This window comes from Mustela nivalis (genome assembly GCF_964662115.1).
Source record: "Mustela nivalis genome assembly, chromosome: 17".
NCBI classification, from domain to species: Eukaryota; Metazoa; Chordata; class Mammalia; order Carnivora; family Mustelidae; genus Mustela; species Mustela nivalis.
In genome coordinates this window covers 60,694,688-60,713,933 of record NC_139036.1, presented here as the reverse complement: position 1 = coordinate 60,713,933, position 19,246 = coordinate 60,694,688, and the positions used below count along the sequence as shown (strand labels likewise).

Sequence of the window (19,246 nt, the reverse complement as noted above, 5' to 3'; positions counted from 1 at the left end):
TCCCCCTTCCTGTCGGTTTTAGCACGAGCATTTCCTTAAGATACTAATTTCCAACCTTAACTTTCTAATAACAAGAAACATCGTATCCAACAGTCCGCCGTGGCTAAGCCCTCGTCCCCAACTGGGCCTTTGGGTGGGTCCTTCCCGCTATGGTCAACAGCACACGGACGCTGCGAGACCCGGACCCTTTCCCGGACGCCGTCAGTGCAGCAAGCGAGTCGCTGCACCGAAGGCAGCAGCTGCTCCGGCTCCCGGCGCTTCCTGCTGACCGCCCCTGGGAGTCGCGCTCAGCAGACGGAGGGAGGGCTCCCCTTGTCAGCAAGGGGCTCGGTGAACTACAACTCCGCTGTCGGCCTCAGGTCCCCACGGCGACCGTCTCCTGCTTCGACTGACAAAGAGCAGCGTTGCCACGGGGAACGAGGGGCGGGACGGAAGTGGTCCCGCGGCGTCCGAGTCCTCCTCGAGGAGCTCGCTCCAACGGGTCGCTTGTCACACGATGAAGAAGAAACTACAGTTTTCAGGGCCCTTCGTGAGGGAAGACGGAGCTCTCTAAGAGCGGGCTTCCGGGAAGCTTGCCCCAAGCCCCGCAGCGCTCCGGGGCGGAGACGGCAGGACAAGGCACGGCCCACCCCACGCCAGCCCCTGGATGCGCGGCTCGAATGTGTGGTGACAGCACATGTCTCTGGTCAGGGATGTGGTAGAATGATGCACCAGAACCGGCCCTGGTGGACGGGTCAAAGCCCAAGCCTCGGGCCGTCCTCACCAGGAGGCTGCAGAGGCCCGGCGGCCTTGCTGAGCGGGACAGCGTGACGCGCTTGTGCAGGTGGCTCGGGGAGGGCAGGCCGGCCTGGTCTCTCTCAGAAGACAGGGCGGAAGAGGGAGTCCGTTCCTTTGCTGTCCTGACTGCTCACATCAGCCTCCGCGACGGCAGTCTGGGGTGGCCCTTCAGCAGCCGTGAATGTGACGGGTCGGGAGACCCAGAGGGTCAGCGGCTGGGCCAGCGGGAGCCAGGCAGGTGGCCAGCTGGGACAGTGCGCAGGCCCGGCAGGGTCCGCCATCGGCTGGGAGCAGAAGGCTCCGACCGCGGAGGCCAGAGGCCGGGGCTCTGCGGGAAGGAAGGAGGCAAGACAGGAGCCGAGGGCAAGGCTCTGTCTGAGAGGTGGGCAGCGGGCCCGCTGCGCACCCGGAGGGGGTGTGTGTGCCGCGACACACGCTACCTTCATGACAGGCTGGGCGAAGTACCGGGCGCTCCAGTCACAGAAGCCGGTCTGCATCGTGGCCGGGACGAGGCTCCTGTGCCCCGCGGCGTCGTCGGCGTCGTCGGCGGTCTGCACGGGCGTTCCGGGGAGGGGAGAGAAAAGAGAGACACAGTCACACACCCCACACACCTCTCTGTGCGCCTGAGAGGACTGGAGAGGAGGACTGGAGAGGAGGCAAAGGAGAGGAGGTCTGGCTGCCGAGAACCTCTCTCCGCCGGCCTCACGTCTGTGTCCTGATGGCAGGGGACCGAGTGTGTGGCCCGGGCTCTGGGGAGCCCACGTTAGGGAGGGCCATGGGGCCTGCACTCAGGGCACCATCCCCCGGGCCAGCCACGGCAGCGTGGGGTGCAAAGGCTGTCACTCTTCCATCAGATGCACAGGCCAGGCGCTGTGAGTCAGCAAGGCCCTGCGGCCTCTGCGGTCTGGCGGGGCAGCGGCTGCGAGCGATCGGGCCCCCTGCTGTGCCAAGCGGCTCCGGCACAGGAGGGCCACACGAGCAGCAAGACCTACACAGCTTGGTGCTGCTGCTTTGAGGTGCGACACGTGTGTTTCCCACGGCAGGGTCTGAGGAGGCCGGGGTGGCCGCACTGAAGGCATTCCTGACAGGGGCCCCCTTTATCCAGGGAAGCCTTGCCTGGGGCCAAGTCCCCCAGCTGGGATGCGGTGAGAGGGTCTTATCCTGACAGCTGCGGAAGCTCTGCCGGGCCCAGCCCCTGGACGCGTGGCCCCAAGGACAGTGAGCGCCCCCGAGCCCTGCTGCTCCCGCTGGCTAACCCGCATCAGGGTCCAGCCAGGAGGAGGAAGCTCCGACTGTGATGTGGCCATGAGCCCCACAGAGACCAGCAGAGGCCTTGAACGCCAGGGTGGGTGTGGGTCTGGGGGCACATGTGCCTTTGCTCTGGTCCCCGTGCAGGCTGCTGGGAGTTTCCTGTTAAAACTGTGGGTCACAGGAGCTGCGACCCACGGCTGACGTGGTGTCCACAGCAGCCCAACTCCCTCGGTACGTCCTTGTTGGTAAGTGCCAGACCGTCTGGATGAGAGCCAAGGCCCAGCTCCTGTGCTCATGGCACCTAGGCACATGGGGACACCAACTCCTCCCGCTCCCAAGGTCTCTGAAATCCCAGCTGAAAGGCAGAGGCCGCGGCCCCCTACGTGGCACAACAAACGCTTACGGAGAAACCAGTGCCCCGCTCAGAAGAGCCACTTCTGTGGGGCGGCTGCCCCGGCCCATGGACAAGGCTACCCATCCACGAAGGGAGAAAGCAGATGAGTTCCAGGAGCGCTCCGGCTGCGTGGGAGGTGCCGGCACGGGGAGCCCACTACCAAGGCCACAGGAGAAAGGACCCCATGACAGCTGTGATGCTGCTGCAAACCGCCGCTCCCGCTGGCGGCAGAGGGGGTGGCGGCCCTGGGCTCCAGAGTCTGGGCTCACAGCGAGGGGTGTGGTGTGTGGCCCCCACACTCCCGAGGAGCGCCAGGGGACGGTCTGAGGGTACCTGGTCTGGGCCCTTGTCGAACATCTTCCGCGTGCGGGGGAACTGCTGGGAGTGGGGCGTGTACTGCACCCCCGCAGTGCCTGGGCCACCAGGGCGGCCCGCGGGCAGGTCTCGGCCAACTGGCTGCTTGGCCACGTCGTTGGTCAGGCTGGAGCTGCTGGCGCTGGACGTCGGCGGGGAGCCCCTGCCGTTGGGGAAGAGGACACGCTGCGTTTTACCCAAACGTGAAATACCTTGTCCGCACGCTGCCCACCTAGTCGCGCGAACAGACCCGGATCAGGAGCCCAACATGTCCTCACTCGCCCGGCACGTCCCCATGCCTCCAGACCCCAGCTGCCAATGACCCTTCCAGGCCCTGCCTGCAGGTTCTCGGGAGTCCTCTCTCCAGAAAGCTGGGGGAGCCCCAGGCAAGCTGCACCCCCTAAGCAAACCAGCCGGGGCCCAGGTGGGTGCAGCAGCCCACGTCTGCTCACGGCTTCCTGCCTCTGGACACTGTGCTTGTGGGGGGCCGACCGGCCAGGTGGAGACCCTCGCTTCTGAACTTCTGCGAGGCGGCAGACGTCAGGCTCAGGTCAGAGGAAGGCAGTGAGGGCTTCTAGCCAGGGGCCCACGCGAGGGACACAGGCCACTTACCCCGCCTGGTGGATGTGGATGCCCTTGTTGGTGGGGCTGGCGGGGGCCGACTGGGTGAGTGAGGACGTGGTCAGGACCCGCTGCGGCCGGGCGTTCGCCGTGGCCTGCAAGAGCAAAGGGACAAGTGGCGCAGACGGTCAGCTGCCGGCCGCCTCCGAGGCTGTGGGCGGCTGCGGGGTCATGGCCTCGTGACTGGAGAAGGGGCCTCTTGGCCGGGGAGGTGGTGCTCGCGGCAGGAGGGCCCTGCAGGTGAAACTGTGCTTGTCCGCTCTTCTAGAACCAGGAGGCCCGAGGGCTGGCCCTCCTGGAGCTGCAGCCACGAGACCACGCCAGGGTCAATGGCGAGTCAGGGCGCCAGGACCCCGCCCCAGGATGGCTAAGAACACTGTACCCCAGGGTTTGCTTTCCGCCTTCCCCTGCAGGGGCTCACACCGTGTCCCCGGACACAGCACGTCGTGGACAGAGACGAGGTAGCAGACTCTGGAAACCTCCATGACATGCGCAGCATGCGACATCTCCCTGCAGAGAAGGATCTGAGCCAGCCTGAGACCAGCGCTCCGGGAGGTCGTTCAGGTTTGCGTGGATCAGGAAACCAGACGTCTGCTGGAGGAACACGTGACCAGGAAGCGCAGCAAACAAGGGTGCCGACCGCTCGCCTGACGGTGTCCTTTCCCGGACGCTCTGCTGGGCGTGCAGGGCTCGCTGGGCAGGGGGCCCTGTTGGCTCCGGAAACCCCAGTGGAGAGGGCTCTAAGGACGGCCGTGGCCACCCAGGTGACACTCAGGACAGGTTGGCTGAGGTGGCCATCTGGGCTTTCCGAGTGCAGTCAGTGCCAGACGGGGTCACAAAGTTGGCCGCCACCACCAGGCCAAGCAGAACCTTGACCTTTGTGGGTGATGATGTAGGGCCACCCTACTTGGGGCCCCTCCCCACAGCAGTCGGGATGCTGTACCTCCTACGTTCAGCCAGCAGACAGAAAAACGGCAGAAAACAAAACAACTGTAGGACTCTTCATTTACAGGACACCAGTGTCGCCCTGATAATCCACCACTCAGAAGAAGGAATAGCAAGAAAACGGAACCATAATCAACCTTTAAAAATCATGAAAAAAGCTTTTTTGAATTACAAAAGTTACACTGTGAACTTGCTTTTGCTTCTACTTAAATTACCTGGCTAGCTCCCTTCGCCCCAAAGACCCGGAGCCAAGCAATCCCCAAGGAACCAAAGGAGGGTGAAGAACCCAAGAAACTGTCAACTCCCATGTGCCTCCCCGGAGTTCCAGCAGCGGCAGTGGGGACAGAAAGCCTCTATGCTGAGATGCAGACCTTAGCAGAGCCCCCCACCTTCCCTGCGCCCCTGAGACCTTCCCACCTGCCTCTCCTGGGCCTGCTGCCAGCCTGCCGCCCCGCAGGAGGCCCCACGGACTAACTGGTCCTGGTCCCTCTGCCAGGGCATCCCAGACAGGGTTTCCACAGCCCCATGTCCACACCGTCCACACCGTCCACGCCCACAGCCACCTGGCTCTCCTTCCGTGTCTGTGTTAGAAATCCTGAGCGGTGGGCCTGCTCAGAGCCTTCACAGTAGCGGTCACAGAGCGTCAGGCTTCGAGGAAGCTTTTTTATAGGCTCTGATCTGCTGATACACTTTGACTCAGCCTTGATAGGCCTGCAGGATGAGCGCAAGGGGACCCGCCTGTGTGCAGACCTGCTCTGGGGACACAGGGCACGGAGTGAGGCAGGGTGGCGAGCTGGGGAGCCGCAGTGGCTTCCGGAGTGGCTCCTTCCTGCGCTGGTCCCAGCCGTCGCTTCACACAGACCGCACACGGCCAGGGAAGGGCAGCAGGAGGACAACCGCACTTTCAGGCTCCGAGCAGGGCTGGCCGCCGTGACCCATCCGCCCCGCTGACAGTGACCTTTGCACATCCTTCTCGCGGTGAAGGCCGGTTACTCTCTGCTCCAGGATGTGGTCCTGAAGCCACCGGAGGGGCGTGTGTGCCCTCCCTGACAGGCGGAGTCCCACGAGCAAGGCCGCAGGGAGGGGTGGTCATGGCTATAGGTCAAGCTCTTGCAGGGCCGCAACCGTGACTTTGATACAAGCGAATTCTCAGGTCAGATGTGTTCTCTGGGCCTGGGGCCAACACCGAAACATTCACAGGGACACACGTGGCGGCACATGCAGATACATGAGCCCGTCTCTGCTCTCTGCCCTGTGCAGCGATCGGGGCGTCTGGAGCAGGGGCCTGGGGCTGCGGCAGGCTCGTCTCCAGGTCCCCTTACTCTCTGTTTCTTCCACTGGAACGCGTCACCTCACAAGGGCACACAGAGTCTAACCCAGCGTGGAGAAAGATGCCCGGAAGCCGCGTAGAGGACCTTGGACAGCAGACTTCCTGGCGGCCGGACAGAGTCAGGTTCGGGCTTCCGGCTGCTCTTTCCTGGGGGAGTGCGGCACCTGCAGGACTGTGCAGTGGACTTCCTAGCCAGGACCTGGGCTCGTGTGGGAGAAGGTGTTTCTTACGAGGGTTATCCGGAGGGAATCTGGGGCTGTATGAGGCACAGCCTGCTGGCTGCTTGCTCACTGACAAGATACCTATAAAAGCCAAATCTATTCACCCAATAAGTAATTTTTCTATAAAGCTACAGCTCCTAGATAAAGAATGTAAGTTGGGGCGCCTGGGTGGCTCAGTGGGTTAAGCCTCTGACTTTGGCTCAGGTCATGATCTCAGGGACCTGGGATGGAGCCCCGCATCAGGCTCTCTGCTCAGCGGGGAGCCTGCTTTCCCCCTCTCTCTGCCTGCCTCTCTGCCTGCTTGTGATCTCTGTCTGTCAAATAAATGAATAAAATCTTAAAAAAAAAATAAAGAAAGAACTTAAGTCTCCATCTGGAAGGCTGACTCTAGGGAGTGCTCTGGGCACCAGCAATGGTGACTAGCAGGACACTGGCCCACGGTCACCGACGGGCATCGGAAAGCCTCAGTCCACGGCCCCCAGGAAGAGAAGCCCGCAAGGTCGAGGCTAGAGAGTCTCAGCGGCCCCTTTCCAGGACCAGCTGCATGTGCACAGAGTAAGGAAGACAGAGAAGGAGACCCGCTCTGGCTCGCAGGACTACCGCGTTTACTATCCCGCAGGACCTCCAACAGGCCCCCCTCCGCGGGCGAGCTGGGGGAAGTGCAGTGACAGGCTACAGGCTGATGGAGCGAGAGCGGGCCCCATGGGCCTGGAGGGCCACCCAGTACCTGGTGGCCATGAGTCCATGTGCAGGACACATAGAAGGCCCAGGGCAGCATCTCTGTGAAACACATTCCCAGCGGCCACTCCAGGGTCACTGGGTCTGAGTCCCTGAGGGAACCAGCTCTCCGGGTGGCTACTCTGCCACCCGGCCTGGCAGGGCCACCAGCCGGTGACTCTCAGGGACAGCCCTACTTCCGTAAGCTATGCTAGTTGAGTGAAGACGCCATCACCCCTGGGTCTGCAGGGAGGCGGGGACGGACAGGTGCACGAGAAGGTACAAATTATGTGCGCAGATGCCTCTCGGCACAGTAGGTTTGCGGGCACTGCTGCGGCCTGCAGCTCCCAGGACCAGCACTGGCCTGACAGTTCTCGGGGTCCCTCCTCCTGGTGGAGGCAGCAGGAAACAGTGGGGCCAGGGAGGCCAGGGGGCACATGGGGCGGCGGCCCAGGACAGGCGCAGACAGCACTGTACCTCTGAATGGTGGGGCTGGGGGCAGCTGAGGGCCTCAGGGAGGAGCTGGGTCACGGGCGGCCTTCATGCAGCAAAGGGATCATTCTAGGGGGAGAGGCCGACCAGAACTTCCACCTCCAGGAACCGAAGGCTGTTTGACTCATGTGGAAAGAAGTCAGGATGTTTACCCACGTACCACAGATCCCACGGGAAGATGGACGGAGAGGTGCCTGTGACAGGTGCCTTGCGTGTTGCTGGCCGTGAGGCCACGTGCAAACTCACTGGGTGAAATCAGATTTGGGACGAGCACAGTGGGCTCCCCAGGTGCTGGCTGAGGTCACTAACTTGGAGGAAGAGAAAGTCCCTGCACCATGACACGCTTCTAAGAGAAATGTAAGAAGCTGACGCTATGACGGTGAGTGGGGTTTCAGTCGCAGTTTCCGTGGCACTTTACAAGGTGCTGTTCTGGGGACGACCCCAACCTTCTCCGTGTTTCTTGTCGCTCAGGCCTTTAGTCTCTAAGAAAGGCATTCAGCCTCGAACCGCGCACGCTGACCTCTGACCTCCGTCACACCCGGCTGCGCGCATCCCACAGCAGGCCCAGCAGTCGCACTCTCGTTCCTCGGGTGTGGAGACGCGAGCGGACAATTTTTAGGTGAGTTTATGTGCTGATCCATTTTCCCATAAATATTAAAAGTAGCGATCATTGTTATGTGTGACCCTGACATCTGAATGCCGGCAGCTCGAGACTTCCTTTTCGGAGTTTTCCCCAAACTACAGGTGGCGGGAGCGGCGCGGGGGAGGTGGCGGGGGCCAACACAGTTCCCGGGGGTCATCTTGCTCTCCTTTGTACTTGCACATGGTTTGAAATTTTCCATAATAAAAAAAAAACTACAGGCAAAATGTAAACCCCAAGCCTGTGTGGAAAGGGGATATAAATACTCAAAATTAGGCCACAGCTCTTGAGCTGTGTGGGTTCCCAAGCTGGAAGCAATTTCTATATTTGAATAGAGAATCCTACGGGGTATTCCAGAGTAATAAGGCGGTTTGACTATGATGAACAAAAATCTGCCTTCAGAGTTGAATATCAAAAATAGGTCCATTTCTCTGTAAACCAAAATGTAATCTCCTCGTTGGTTACTAGAGTAGAACGTAAGACATTTTCTGTAATTAAATTGAGGACAGGAAAATGTTTCCTTCATGTTTATGCTTCCAAATCCTTCAGTAGCCATGCTTGCTCTTAAAAGTGAATGCACGCAGACACACCCACGGACGTACACCAAGACGCTCGCACACACAGGCTGTGCTGGCCCTGAGCAAGGCTCTGGGAAGCATGGACTCTGGAGGAGGCCCACCCTGATCTCTGTCCCTCCACCTGGGCATGCCCTCGGGCGTGCCAGCTGCATGCACTGGGACGTGTGTGTCCGTCTAGATCAGCACAGCAGGCAGAAAGCCACCTGCCCCTTTCAAGTATCTATTTGTGAGTACCATTCTGAACGTATGAAAGGCTATGTTTCCGGTTGCTATAATTGGCTGGCGTGGCTTTGCCTGGCAGGAGCGATTATACACACAGCATTTAATTACCATGAAGTGGAGTGAGGGGAGTCTCTGGCTTATGGCTCCACACTTGACACATAATCCAAAATGACATGGAGATGTGGTTTCTAGGCTGCACGTACTAGAGAGAGATTCCTAAGAGGAATGTATTTGACATCCTGACATCAGGTCTACTGCGATGAATTTATAGTCATTAAATTTTAAAATTAGGCACTCAAATCTTATTTTTAAATAATTCAGGTTGATTTTTAGTAAGGTTAACTACATAAAAGCCACTGAAAAATAAAGTTGTATAAGCTGAATATGGTTTCATCATGACCAGGATAACCAAGGGTTGGGGGAGGCTGACCGGAGCCTCTGATTAACACGCGGGTCACAGCTGTGCTGACCATGGCCAGGAGGCTGTTCTAGGCCTCAGAGAGAAAAGAAGGTCTCGAGGTGGCTCTGTGTGTCACACAGTTTCAGGCAAAGGTAATGACCACAGCTTCCATCTGAAGAGACTGGAATCAGAAGAGCAAGCTACACTCAGACTAAACAAAAGGAAGGGGGTAATGAAGACAAATTGAGCTATTGATAAAATTGGACGTAAAAAGCAACAAAGAAGTAGTAACGAAACCAAAAGCTTGTTCTTCAAGGTTTCCTTCAGCCAGAACAGTTGTGAGTGGGAGGAGCCACAAATCACGGGTACTGGGAACGAAGGAGGCATCACTACAGACCACACAGACCCCGAGAGGATCACGAGGCTAATGGCAGCCCTTAACTAATACCAATACCACAGGATGACGCCCCAACTGAAGCTACTCGTAAACAGAGGCCAGGGTACGCTGTGAAGTGCTTGTTGGATGTCTCTAAACCACAGTGTAGACCTGATGGTGCCCAGTGCTCCCCGTGTGCATATCCATCACCGAGACGCAGATTCGTGGGCTTCACCGGGAACGCCATCACACGTACCTTGTAGGCGATGCTGTTGAGCACCTTCATGGCCAAGTCGGAAACATCTGGATAGGGATCTGCAGCCAGATGCAGTAAGACTCTCCAAATCTGAGTGTAAACACTGTTGAAAGAAACACCTAGGAAAGAGAAACAGGGTGTTTCAGTAATAGGTAGCTGCCCATGTACTTGGCCTGGCTGCTGCTGGGGATGGACACTTTAAAGAGCTGGGGCTAGGGGAGGCTTGTTTTTGTTTTCTGGAGGGGCCCAGAAATTCAGGGATCCCAGCTGGTAAACAGGCTTGATGACTTCATCTTCTGAGACTGGCTCTTTCCAGAAGAAAAAGTGAGTTAGAAAGGCTCACCTTCCTTGAAGCCCTGGCTGACTGGACAGTGCCATCTCGCTTCGGAAGACCACTCGATTTTATGCCCAAGCTCCCAGGAGCCACGAGTGTTAGATAGGAGTCCTGTGTACACCTTTCTTGCACTCAGGGTGTGCTCTGGGCTGTGACCACACGTAGTACTATCCTGAGTTCCCAGGAAATCTCAAAGGGTATGCGTGACGTGACCCAAGCCTTCCAGGTCCCCACCAGGCTACACAATGTCCCGTCTGCAAAGCCGGACACCACGGCAGATGAGATAGGACGTAAGCATGGACGGGGAGCATCCCAGACATGAAGGAACAAATGTCACTGAGGGCCTTACCCGGGGGTCCACTCAGCCCTATTTAACTCTCACGATCTCAGCCGCTGGCACTATCCTGGGTGTCACAGAGGGACAATGAGGCCCAGTGTCCAAAGGATGAAGGATCCAAATGCCCCTGTCTGAGGTTCGGGCTGACACTGCGTCTATAGCATGGCCATTGTGGTGGCTCTGGGAAAAGTGACTCCTTCTGTCAGGAATGGGGCCAGGAGGCAAGGAGCCAGGATGGCTTTATGGAAGCGGCATGTGGGGGGCTTTGGGGGGGAGCAGGACTGCTCTCCTGCAAAGACCTTCCTGCAGGGAAGTGAGCAGAGCCAATGGACTGTCACAGAGGTGACGGGAACGCATGCGGTGTCTGGCGAAGCAGCGCGACCATGACCTGGGGGTGAAGTCAGAACAGGGTGGGGGGGCAGCTCAGAGACCCAGGGGACAGAGCAGGTGGGGCTGGGTGCAGGCCTCTGGGAAGGGGGGGACGTGGAATGGGCTCAGTGCAGGCAAGGAAGGAGAACGGCAGCCCTGGGAGAGGCCATGTGAGCCACGGCTGGGACTGGGCAGCGCAGTGTGGACGCCGCACCCTTGTGCACTGCTGGGGGGAGCCTGGGGGCCAGACACAGGCAGGGTCCTGCTCCCACGGATGGCGTGACGAGCAGGAGACAGCAGCGTGGAACGGCATCCTTTTTATCAGGGGAAGCTGGACCGTTCATCGACAACTGCGTGTTTGGCCACAGAAAGCGATGCAACGAGCATTATTTGGATCCGCCGAGACCGCAGGTCAGCCTCTGGCCAGTCCGAGCACAGCCCCTCTTGCGCTGGTGAAGGACCTCAAGCATCATGAGTGCTGGTGGACCACGGAGCATCTCCGATGGACACGGCCCTGCACGCGGAGCAGGTCGCACCGGAGCGCTCCAATCAGCGGCAGATTGGACGAAGGGCAGGCCGTGCCCGCACAGCCGCACACCTGCTGCTGCAAGGTGGGGCGGGGGCAACCTGTCTCTCTCGAGGTGGCCTCACGGTGACCATGCAGAAAGGCACGGCTGCACAGCCAGGAGGGGAGGCGGCGAGACGTCGGGTGCCGCCGTCAGCGTTCTGCTCCAGCGCCGGCATGTGTGCAGATGGCGGCTCACATGGGCCTCATGGGCCGGGGGGGGCATGGGGCCCTCGAGGGACCAGGGCTCCGCATGAATCTGGATTTCAGCTGGGGAGGTGTCAGCTGAGCGCACCCTCGCTTGGGGGGAAGCTTGTGTCAGGGTGCGTGACCCACACGGCAATGCGTCCCGTCTCCCAGAATGTTTTATTCAGAGACAGGCACAGGCGAACACCTTTGACCCTGACCCCACAGCTGTAGGACAACCGTCCGGATCTACGACCAAAGTCTGAAGAAGCTGTTTGGTAACATCAGCCCAGAGACTCTGGGAGCATTTCCTAAAGTCCACTTTCGCGTCGTGAAGGAGCGTCCGCCAGCAGGAACTGCGCCCCCACACCACAGAGGCACCGTGTCCGCGAAGATGCAGCCCCCACATCACCTGCGCGAGGGCTGCAGGATCACGGCCTGCAGGGACTGGGCAGTCACTTTCGCGGGGTCAGCGCGCTCGGAAGGGGAAGGAGAACCATCCCCGTGGGGGGCCTCATCACCACCACTGACCCGGAGGTTCTTGGGCAGCGTTCTCAGACTCACCACGGCCACTGTGTGCAGTCTACCCCCTCCATACATTTTGGGCTCAGCTCCCCTTAAGTGTGGCCACCATGGGAGAGAGAGCAGCACAGGGGTGTGCTCTAGATGACAGACCCCACCACACTGTCACAACCCCCAGGGAGAGGGAGGACGGGGATGTGGTGCTAAGGAGCCCCGTTGCGCGCGCCTGTGGAAGAGCGGACACCCGACCCGGTGGACCCTGGCTCAGCGGTGCCTCTGGCGTGAGCGCGAGGACGGCGCACGGGGCTGTGGCGGCACAAGACCAGCACCAGCAAAGGGGAGGCACGCCCTGCACCAAGGAAGCAGGGGACATGGTGGCTGTTCCCACCCGTCACGTTGCAGAACGTTGATTTTTTATCACGGTTGTGGCCTTCCTTGCAGAAGATTTCGGCCTTGATTTAACAGCTGTGATTCAACAGAGAAGGAAAAGGCTTTAATTTTTGCCAGGGTCTTGGCCACAACGAACGGTGTAAGTATTTGCTGGCGAAAACAGGAAACTGGCGCAGAGAAGTGGTCTGTGCATGTCACTGTCCCCCGGTCCAGCCGCCGCACTCCTGGCCTCGCCGTCCTGCTCTTAAAGCTGCTGCCCACCCGACGCCAGGTTACGAAGGAGCCGGCAGAGGCCGGAGCCCGAGGGAGGAGGCGTGGGGTGCCCGAGGGGAGCCTTCTGGGCTGCTAAATGCTCCGACAGGACGCCTGTCTCTGCCACTCATCAACTCCTTCCTCGTGAGCGCAGAGAACCTATTTCCACGTCTAGACCGAAAGTAATAAAAGATCGTAACTAATGGCTTTTCATTTATTTTTCAGAGCAACGGCCACCGCTTTCCAAACAGCATAAGATGTAAGAAAATTTGCTCGGAGCTCTGTGGCCAGCTCTGGACTTCGAAGTCCCCCGGGCTGGCCGAGCTGCGCGGAGAACAGAGAAGCAGGAGCTTGCCTCTCGCTCCGGGTCTCAGGGGTCCCCAACGCTGATGCGGGAGCCTGTGCCCGTCCAGCAACTGGTGCCCGAGGCCTGAGGACACTGCCCTTGGCCGTCCCTGTTGCTGGGCTGCCCCTCGTGACGGACCCCTTCAGGGCCTTCCTCCCTCTGCCCACGGGAGGTATGAGCAGTTCTGGCCTGAGACCCCAAGGCCGAGCTCCACCTAGACTGGGCAGTCACCCTGTGTGCATAATCCCGTCCGCCATGGTCCTCAGGGCCCCTGTGAGACACACGTAATAATGGCCTTTAATCAAGGGCTGTGGCCATAAAACATAACGGATGTGGCGTCGGGAAACGAGGCTGACCTCCCTCCACCGCCGCTCCCCGCCAGCTGCGAGACATCAAACCAATGGGCTGGAAAGCCTCCCCCGGGATTGTGTGGCTCCTCTGGAGGCGACCGCTCCCCTGCTCCTGATGGATGGCGCCGCACACTCCCCCGCCCCTCTGCTTTTCGTGCTCGGAGCTCGTGGCTGTGGGGCCCCCAGGGCTGCTGGGGGCTCGTGAAGGCCTCCTGCTAGGACGTCTCAAGGTCGCAGGGAGATGAGGAGGGCGAGGGAGGAGATGCTCCTTTTTGGCCAGTCACGATGCAACAGGGACAAGTGGCCTCAGGACGAGCAGGATCCCCAGGGGCCCCAGTGGGAAGTCAGCTCTGCTGGCCAGGCCTCTTCCTCCAGTGGTACGGGCAGTGCCCGCCCATGACCCCCCGGTTCTGAGCAGGAACTTGGGCCCAGCTCTGGGCGCACAGCTGGGGCTGCGGATAGGCTCCAGGCCGGCGAAGCGGGAATCCCGGCCCTCCCCTTCCCTGCCCACCTCCGGCCGGGTTTTGTCACGGGAAGGACACTCCGGGTGGTATCAACTGTCACAAAACTTGGTGAAGGCGTGATTGTCCCCCCTTGGCCAGGTCTCTGACTACGGCTAGCTAGTGCTTTTGCGGTGAGGCACTCACGGCCACCATGGTCCGCTCCTGAGTCCCCAGAACAGAAATGACCCCCTCACCCCTGCAGGCTGCTCCCGCGAAGAAGCAGAGTGACTGTCCCTGCCCCCAGGACCCAGGGCGTGGAGCAGGGTGACTGACAGGGCGGGGCAGGTGGGGTGCATCACGGGACTCCTAATGTCAGGGGCTGTCTCTCCGCACCCCTCCCACTCCCACCTCTGGGCACGCCGAGGGGGTGAGGCTTAGGGCGGGAGGGGCACACAGGGCGGCCTACAGCACACGGAGCAGGAAGCAGCAGCTTCACCAACACCGAGTGATAAAGATGAGGAGTTCCGGTCATGGGAGGTCAGGGACCCCCTCACCCTACCCCCGCAGGAATGCAGAATGTCCCCAGCAGGGAGGACCAGGCGCTGCTGGTTTGGAGAGGCCATGCGGTGAGTCACAGAGGCCATCCGTGACTCGCTCAGGGGCCACCGTCCAGCCTGAGGGCAGAGGGCAGCGGCGGTGGCACGGGCTGAGGGCGGCGATGATGAAGGTGTGGCTGTTTGCAGGCGCGAGGCCTTGAGTCGGGAGCTGACGGCAAGTGCAGTGTTCACGGCGGTTCTGTGCAAGGCCGCCATCGGACAAGCCCGGCCGCCAGTAGACGCGTGGGCAGGATCTCGGGGGTCCTGGCATGCAGCGTGCTGAGACGGTCCTGGAGTGGGGGACCCAGAGACGGGGAGGACCGACGGGGCCCACGTGGGGTCAGGCCAGACGGCTGGGGAGTTAGGTGTGTGGGGTTCCAGAGGCGAGGGGCTGCGGAGACTGGGCACCGGCACGGCTCCACGACATCAGGCTGGCAGGCTTTAGGCGCCGCGGGGGTCCAGGCGGGGTCAAGGGAAGCCCGGGCCCGAATTCATTCCTGGGCTCGCAGCACAGCAGGCGAGACCACCGGGAGTGCCTGCGGCAACAGAGCAGGGAAGGGGCCGCGAGGGGACCTGGAGGGGCTGGCGTTTCCGGGGAAGGTGCGAAGAATGGACGTCCCTAGGTTGCCATGGTTTTGAAAACCTCTTGTGCAACATCCAGTGAGAGCCTAGAGAGATAGTCGTCCTCTGGCTGAAATGAAGGAAAAACTTATCTTCGAGCAGGTGAGAGCTGTGAGCCACGGGACTCAGTGGGGCCATGTCATAGGCATGTGGTGGACGGGCCACGTCGTAGGCATGCGTGGACGGGAGCGCTGGCTCAGGGGACGTGCTCGAAGTGGCTCCATCAGCTCTGGCCCGGCTCAGAATTCGGCCCGACACACAGACAACGCTCGGCTTTCTCGGGGAGTCAGAACTTGTGAGCGCGGAGGCAGGGGCCGCCGGCTCCCTGGAGGAAGACAGCAGGCAGGGTAGAGGCGGGAGGGGTCCCGCGGTGCAGCCTGGAGAGGACGGTCCCTGCCTCTTCCCTGTGCTGCCGTACTCTCCAGCCCTGATGTGGCCTCCGATGACATTCTCTGTCCTTACAGCCGCCGAGAAGCGCTTCCCCGCCAGCACCCAGGACAGGAGGCTGTCCCCTCATCAAGAGAGCAGCGCTGCGTCCCAGGCAGGACCCTGCACCTGCCCTGTGACGCGGCCCAAACCTGCTGTCGCCTCTGCCAGCGCACGCGGTCAAAGGCCCCGAAGATAGGGATGTGCCGTAGACAACAGGAACCTTCCGACGAAAGCTCTCGGAGGTCCCTTGATGACATGTGGCTTGACTCTTTCTCACATTGGTTCCATCTGACACGTGACAGACACTGTTTCTGCGAGTTCTGTGACCGTTTCGACAGTTTCTTCTCCTGGTGGCCACCGTGTGTATGGGCAGGGGGCCGCGGAGTGGGCTCACAGCCACGGACACAGGCGGTACTGGACGGCAGGGCCACAAGGCATGGGGACACATGTCACGTGGCAGGACACAGTCAGGACGAGGCCCCGATGAAGGTGACAGGGAGGCTGGTCAGGAGAAGCCCGTGGGAGCCAGCGCCGGGGGATGCTGGCCTGGGGGGCGAGGCCAGGATGCAGGGCCGAGGGACAGAGGGGAGTCACGGACAACACCTGGCTCTGGGCCGGGGCCCTGGGTCCACCGTGCCCCTGCAGCGGAGGTGGGGCAGGGGTGGAGTTGCCCGGTGTGGTGACTGGCTTCAAAGTCAGAGGTGTTTCTGCGCTGACTTCTCCCACGGTGGGGTGGCCCAGACACCCACATGCTGGCCGTACTTGGAGCGCCGCTGGCCTCCCTGTCCTGAGAAGGAGCAGCAGGGGACGTTGCCGGACCCTGCAGGGGCAGGAAGGGCGCGTCCTGCATGCGTGCGAGCCACGGCCCGGCTGCTTGTTCTCGGATGGCTTGCCAAGGAAGAATGGTTTTTATGCTTTTTAAAGTAGTTGGGGAAAAAAGTTAAAAGGAAAATAATGTTTCATGACTTGTGACTATTTCAGGAAATTTACGTTTAAGTCCGTAAGTGAAGGCTGATTGGAACACGGCCAGGTTCACTTGTTTGCAGGCCGCCTGCGAGACTGAAAACCCACGTTCTCTGGCCTCCTGCGGAGACTGTCTGCCAACCCGGCTCCAGGGAGGGTGGGGTGGGGGTTGCCCTGACTCTGGGGGAGGGATGGGTGGGGAGGGAGTGGTGCAGTGGCCGAGCTCACCTGGCTGGTGGGTCGGAGCCAGAGCGTGTCCCCGAGTTTGCCCCGGGACTTCACGCTTCCTCGTTATAGATACAAACACAGAAATACTAATTCAGGGTCGCACCGACCTGGGTTTCAAGCCTCCTGTGGGGCCAGCCTGGGAACTTAGCCACCATACACAGTGTTAATTCTGTTAAAAGAACATGTTCTAGTTCAAAACAAACACCCTGCACCGGACACTCAGAATGCGTTTTACTGGTGAGTCAGCAGAACTGCGTTCGGGCCAAGGGCCAGCCCTATGCCTTCTGGGAACCTGAGATATTTTAGCAAACAACCAAACCCATGAATCTGCGATGTCATTTCTCAGTTTAGATGGGCAATTCAAGTCGGTATTTTTGAGCCAAGTTCTTGGTCATGGGTCGGTGTGTTCGGTGAGCAACGATCCCTTTCTGGTTCCTGCAACCCTGGGGGGCACAGTGGCCACATCTGAAACCCACCGCCCGTCCAGGCCCTGAGGGGACGCCACATGGACCCGACCTGCAGGGACTACAGTAGACGTCCTTAGCCCCGTTCCAGCAGGGTGGCAGACTGGTGTGGCTCACATGGGGACAGCAGCCCTGACCCCTCCAGCTCAGGGCCAAAAGTCAGAAATACTGCCATCGCCACGTGGTGTGGACAGTGTCGGCACTAGGGCTTGGGGCTCGCCACGGAAATGAGCCGACGACTTAGCAGCGACACAAGGACGGACGAGGGGCCGACCGGGAAACCACAGATGTGAATGCTGGTGTCAGAACGTAGAAGAAAGCCCCAGGGCGTGAGCTTTTTGCATTCTCAGCCCCAGAAATGAAAACGCACAATGAAGGAAAGCTGAAGAAAAGGGAAGGGAGCAATGAAACGAAGCTCTTGGAACAAAACGTAGAGATCTAATGAGGCAATGGACAAAGCAGAAGTTGGGACTGGGAGACACTGGGAAACAAACCGATGTCTAGCGGGATTAGTTGCAAACAAGGAGCAGAAGTAGGCAAACAGCAACAGGAGTACGGGGGACGCAGGGGACAAGGTCCGGAGAGCACTTGGCACAGCGCCCTGGAGCCCGAACATTCGGCTGAAACGGGCGTCTTAGAACGACGTAAGGCGCCGAAGCTAACCTAGGAAGAGATGGCCAGAACAATCCTGTGGGGGTTAGCTGAGGGCTCCGGTCAGCCCTCTGCCGACAGGACGGGCAAGTCAACCCTGAAAGACGAGGGGGCCTGGGGGAGCAGACGAACGGCGCTGGGCTCAGAGAGAGCAGCGGGAAGGAGCCGCCCCGCGGGATGCGAGCCGCAGGACAGGTTTCCATGAAGCCCTAAGGGGCACCGTGCTTGGGGGTCACCGGACAGTGAAAGAGCGCGGACACCGTGGCCAAGCTCTGGGGATTCGGCTCCATGTGTGATTCCTTAAGTCAGGAACGAAACACACACGGAGAATGGCCCGTGAGCGTCCCTGCGCTCTTACATGGGGAGTGTTTCCCTGCCCTCAGGTGTGGCGGCCGCTGCTCTGCCCTGGGCCCGACAGACAGGGTGTCTCCTGGGGCAGAGTCACTGCATAGCCAGCCACTGGGCTGTGGCAGACGGAAGCTTCTGGAAGCCTCCCCCCACACGCCCAGAACGGCCTGTAGATCCCATCCGAGTGAAAGCGATGGACACTCGCAGCTGCCTGCAGCCCCCGAGCCCCAGCCGACGCCTGCGCTCCCACCAGGGCTGTCCTGAGTCCCGCGCGCCCCGTGAGCCCCGGGCGCCAGCGAGGGGGGGAAGGGGGGCCCGGCCGGGCACTCACCGATGAGGGAGTTGAGCGCGGAGTAGGAACTGACGCGGCGCATCTTGTCGATGGTCTCGAAGGACAGGATGTACTCCTCGCTCTCGGGGCTGCCCAGAGTGCTGCTGGCGCTGCTGCTCGTGCTGAGGTTTCCGGGGGAGAACGCCACCGAGCTGCCGGCTGGCCAGACAGCATGGTGGGGGCCGTCAGCACAGGTGCCTGGATCCGACATGTGCCTCCCCCACCCCCCACCTCTCCTTGCAGCGGTGCCTGCGCCAAGGTGAGACCTTGGGGCCAGCCGGTGGGATACCGGGACATGCCCTCAGGGCAGAGAAAGGGGCAGGGCCCGCGTGTCCCTAAAGTTCTGCAGAATCCGACCCACGACTGTCCCAACCCAAGGACCCAATTCCCAGCGTCTTACATTCCTCTGTCAAGCTCAGGTTCTGCAAAGATTTGTTCAAGCTCCTGGCGGTGGTGACGGCTCGAATGTTTCCATAGGAACTCACGGAGCGGAGTCTGGGGGTGCACGGGCTGTCCCGCACTGGGGTCAAACTCCCACCCTCTGGGAGAGAAAAGAAAGAGTTAATGGTGGGCTCTGGGGGCAGCACACCCTGTTAGCGGGGAGGCCACCACAGCAGGTGATAAGAACTCCCCCCGGGCCAGCGTGAATGGCACCAGCAGGCCCACCGCTCAGCCGGCTGGACAAAGCCGGACACGGGCACGCCGGGCGGAGAGGGGAGGTGTGTGAGCAGACAGAGCCCATGCTGGCTGCTGTGCGGGGACGCCGTTATCACAGACCTTTCAGAGCAGGCCTGGCGACGGAGGCCGCCCCGAGGGCAGTGCCAGGCACTCTGCAGCTTGGCTGCGGGGTGAGTGCCGCAGGCCCTCCCCTCTGACACCCGGCGCCCTCCTCCGGCACGCCAGCTATTTCTGCTAAGCAAGTTCATTTTCATTTCCCTTCCCTGATG

At 60.5% G+C, this 19,246-nt stretch overlaps 1 protein-coding gene and 1 long non-coding RNA gene across 6 annotated transcripts in view; both read right to left on the bottom strand.

The window, feature by feature from the left end:
* The window catches only part of LOC309850933, a 1,194,231-nt gene that overhangs the window by 548,776 nt on the left and 626,209 nt on the right, over window positions 1-19,246 (bottom strand). The gene's annotated exons all lie outside the window — the stretch shown is intronic.
* RPTOR (regulatory associated protein of MTOR complex 1) overlaps window positions 1-19,246 on the bottom strand; it is a 308,584-nt gene that overhangs the window by 29,779 nt on the left and 259,559 nt on the right. For all 5 annotated transcript variants that reach the window (XR_014304486.1, XR_014304487.1, XM_082705400.1 and 2 more), the window contains 6 exons: window positions 18,700-18,840; window positions 18,300-18,458; window positions 9,575-9,693; window positions 3,389-3,492; window positions 2,756-2,939; window positions 1,218-1,328 (listed from right to left, as the gene is read on the bottom strand). Coding sequence is in view for 3 of the 5 variants with exons in the window: in XM_082705400.1 (XP_082561526.1) it covers window positions 1,218-1,328; window positions 2,756-2,939; window positions 3,389-3,492; window positions 9,575-9,693; window positions 18,300-18,458; window positions 18,700-18,840 (818 nt within the window). In the remaining 2 variants the exon portion in view is untranslated. The remainder of the gene's footprint in view (window positions 1-1,217; window positions 1,329-2,755; window positions 2,940-3,388; window positions 3,493-9,574; window positions 9,694-18,299; window positions 18,459-18,699; window positions 18,841-19,246) is intronic.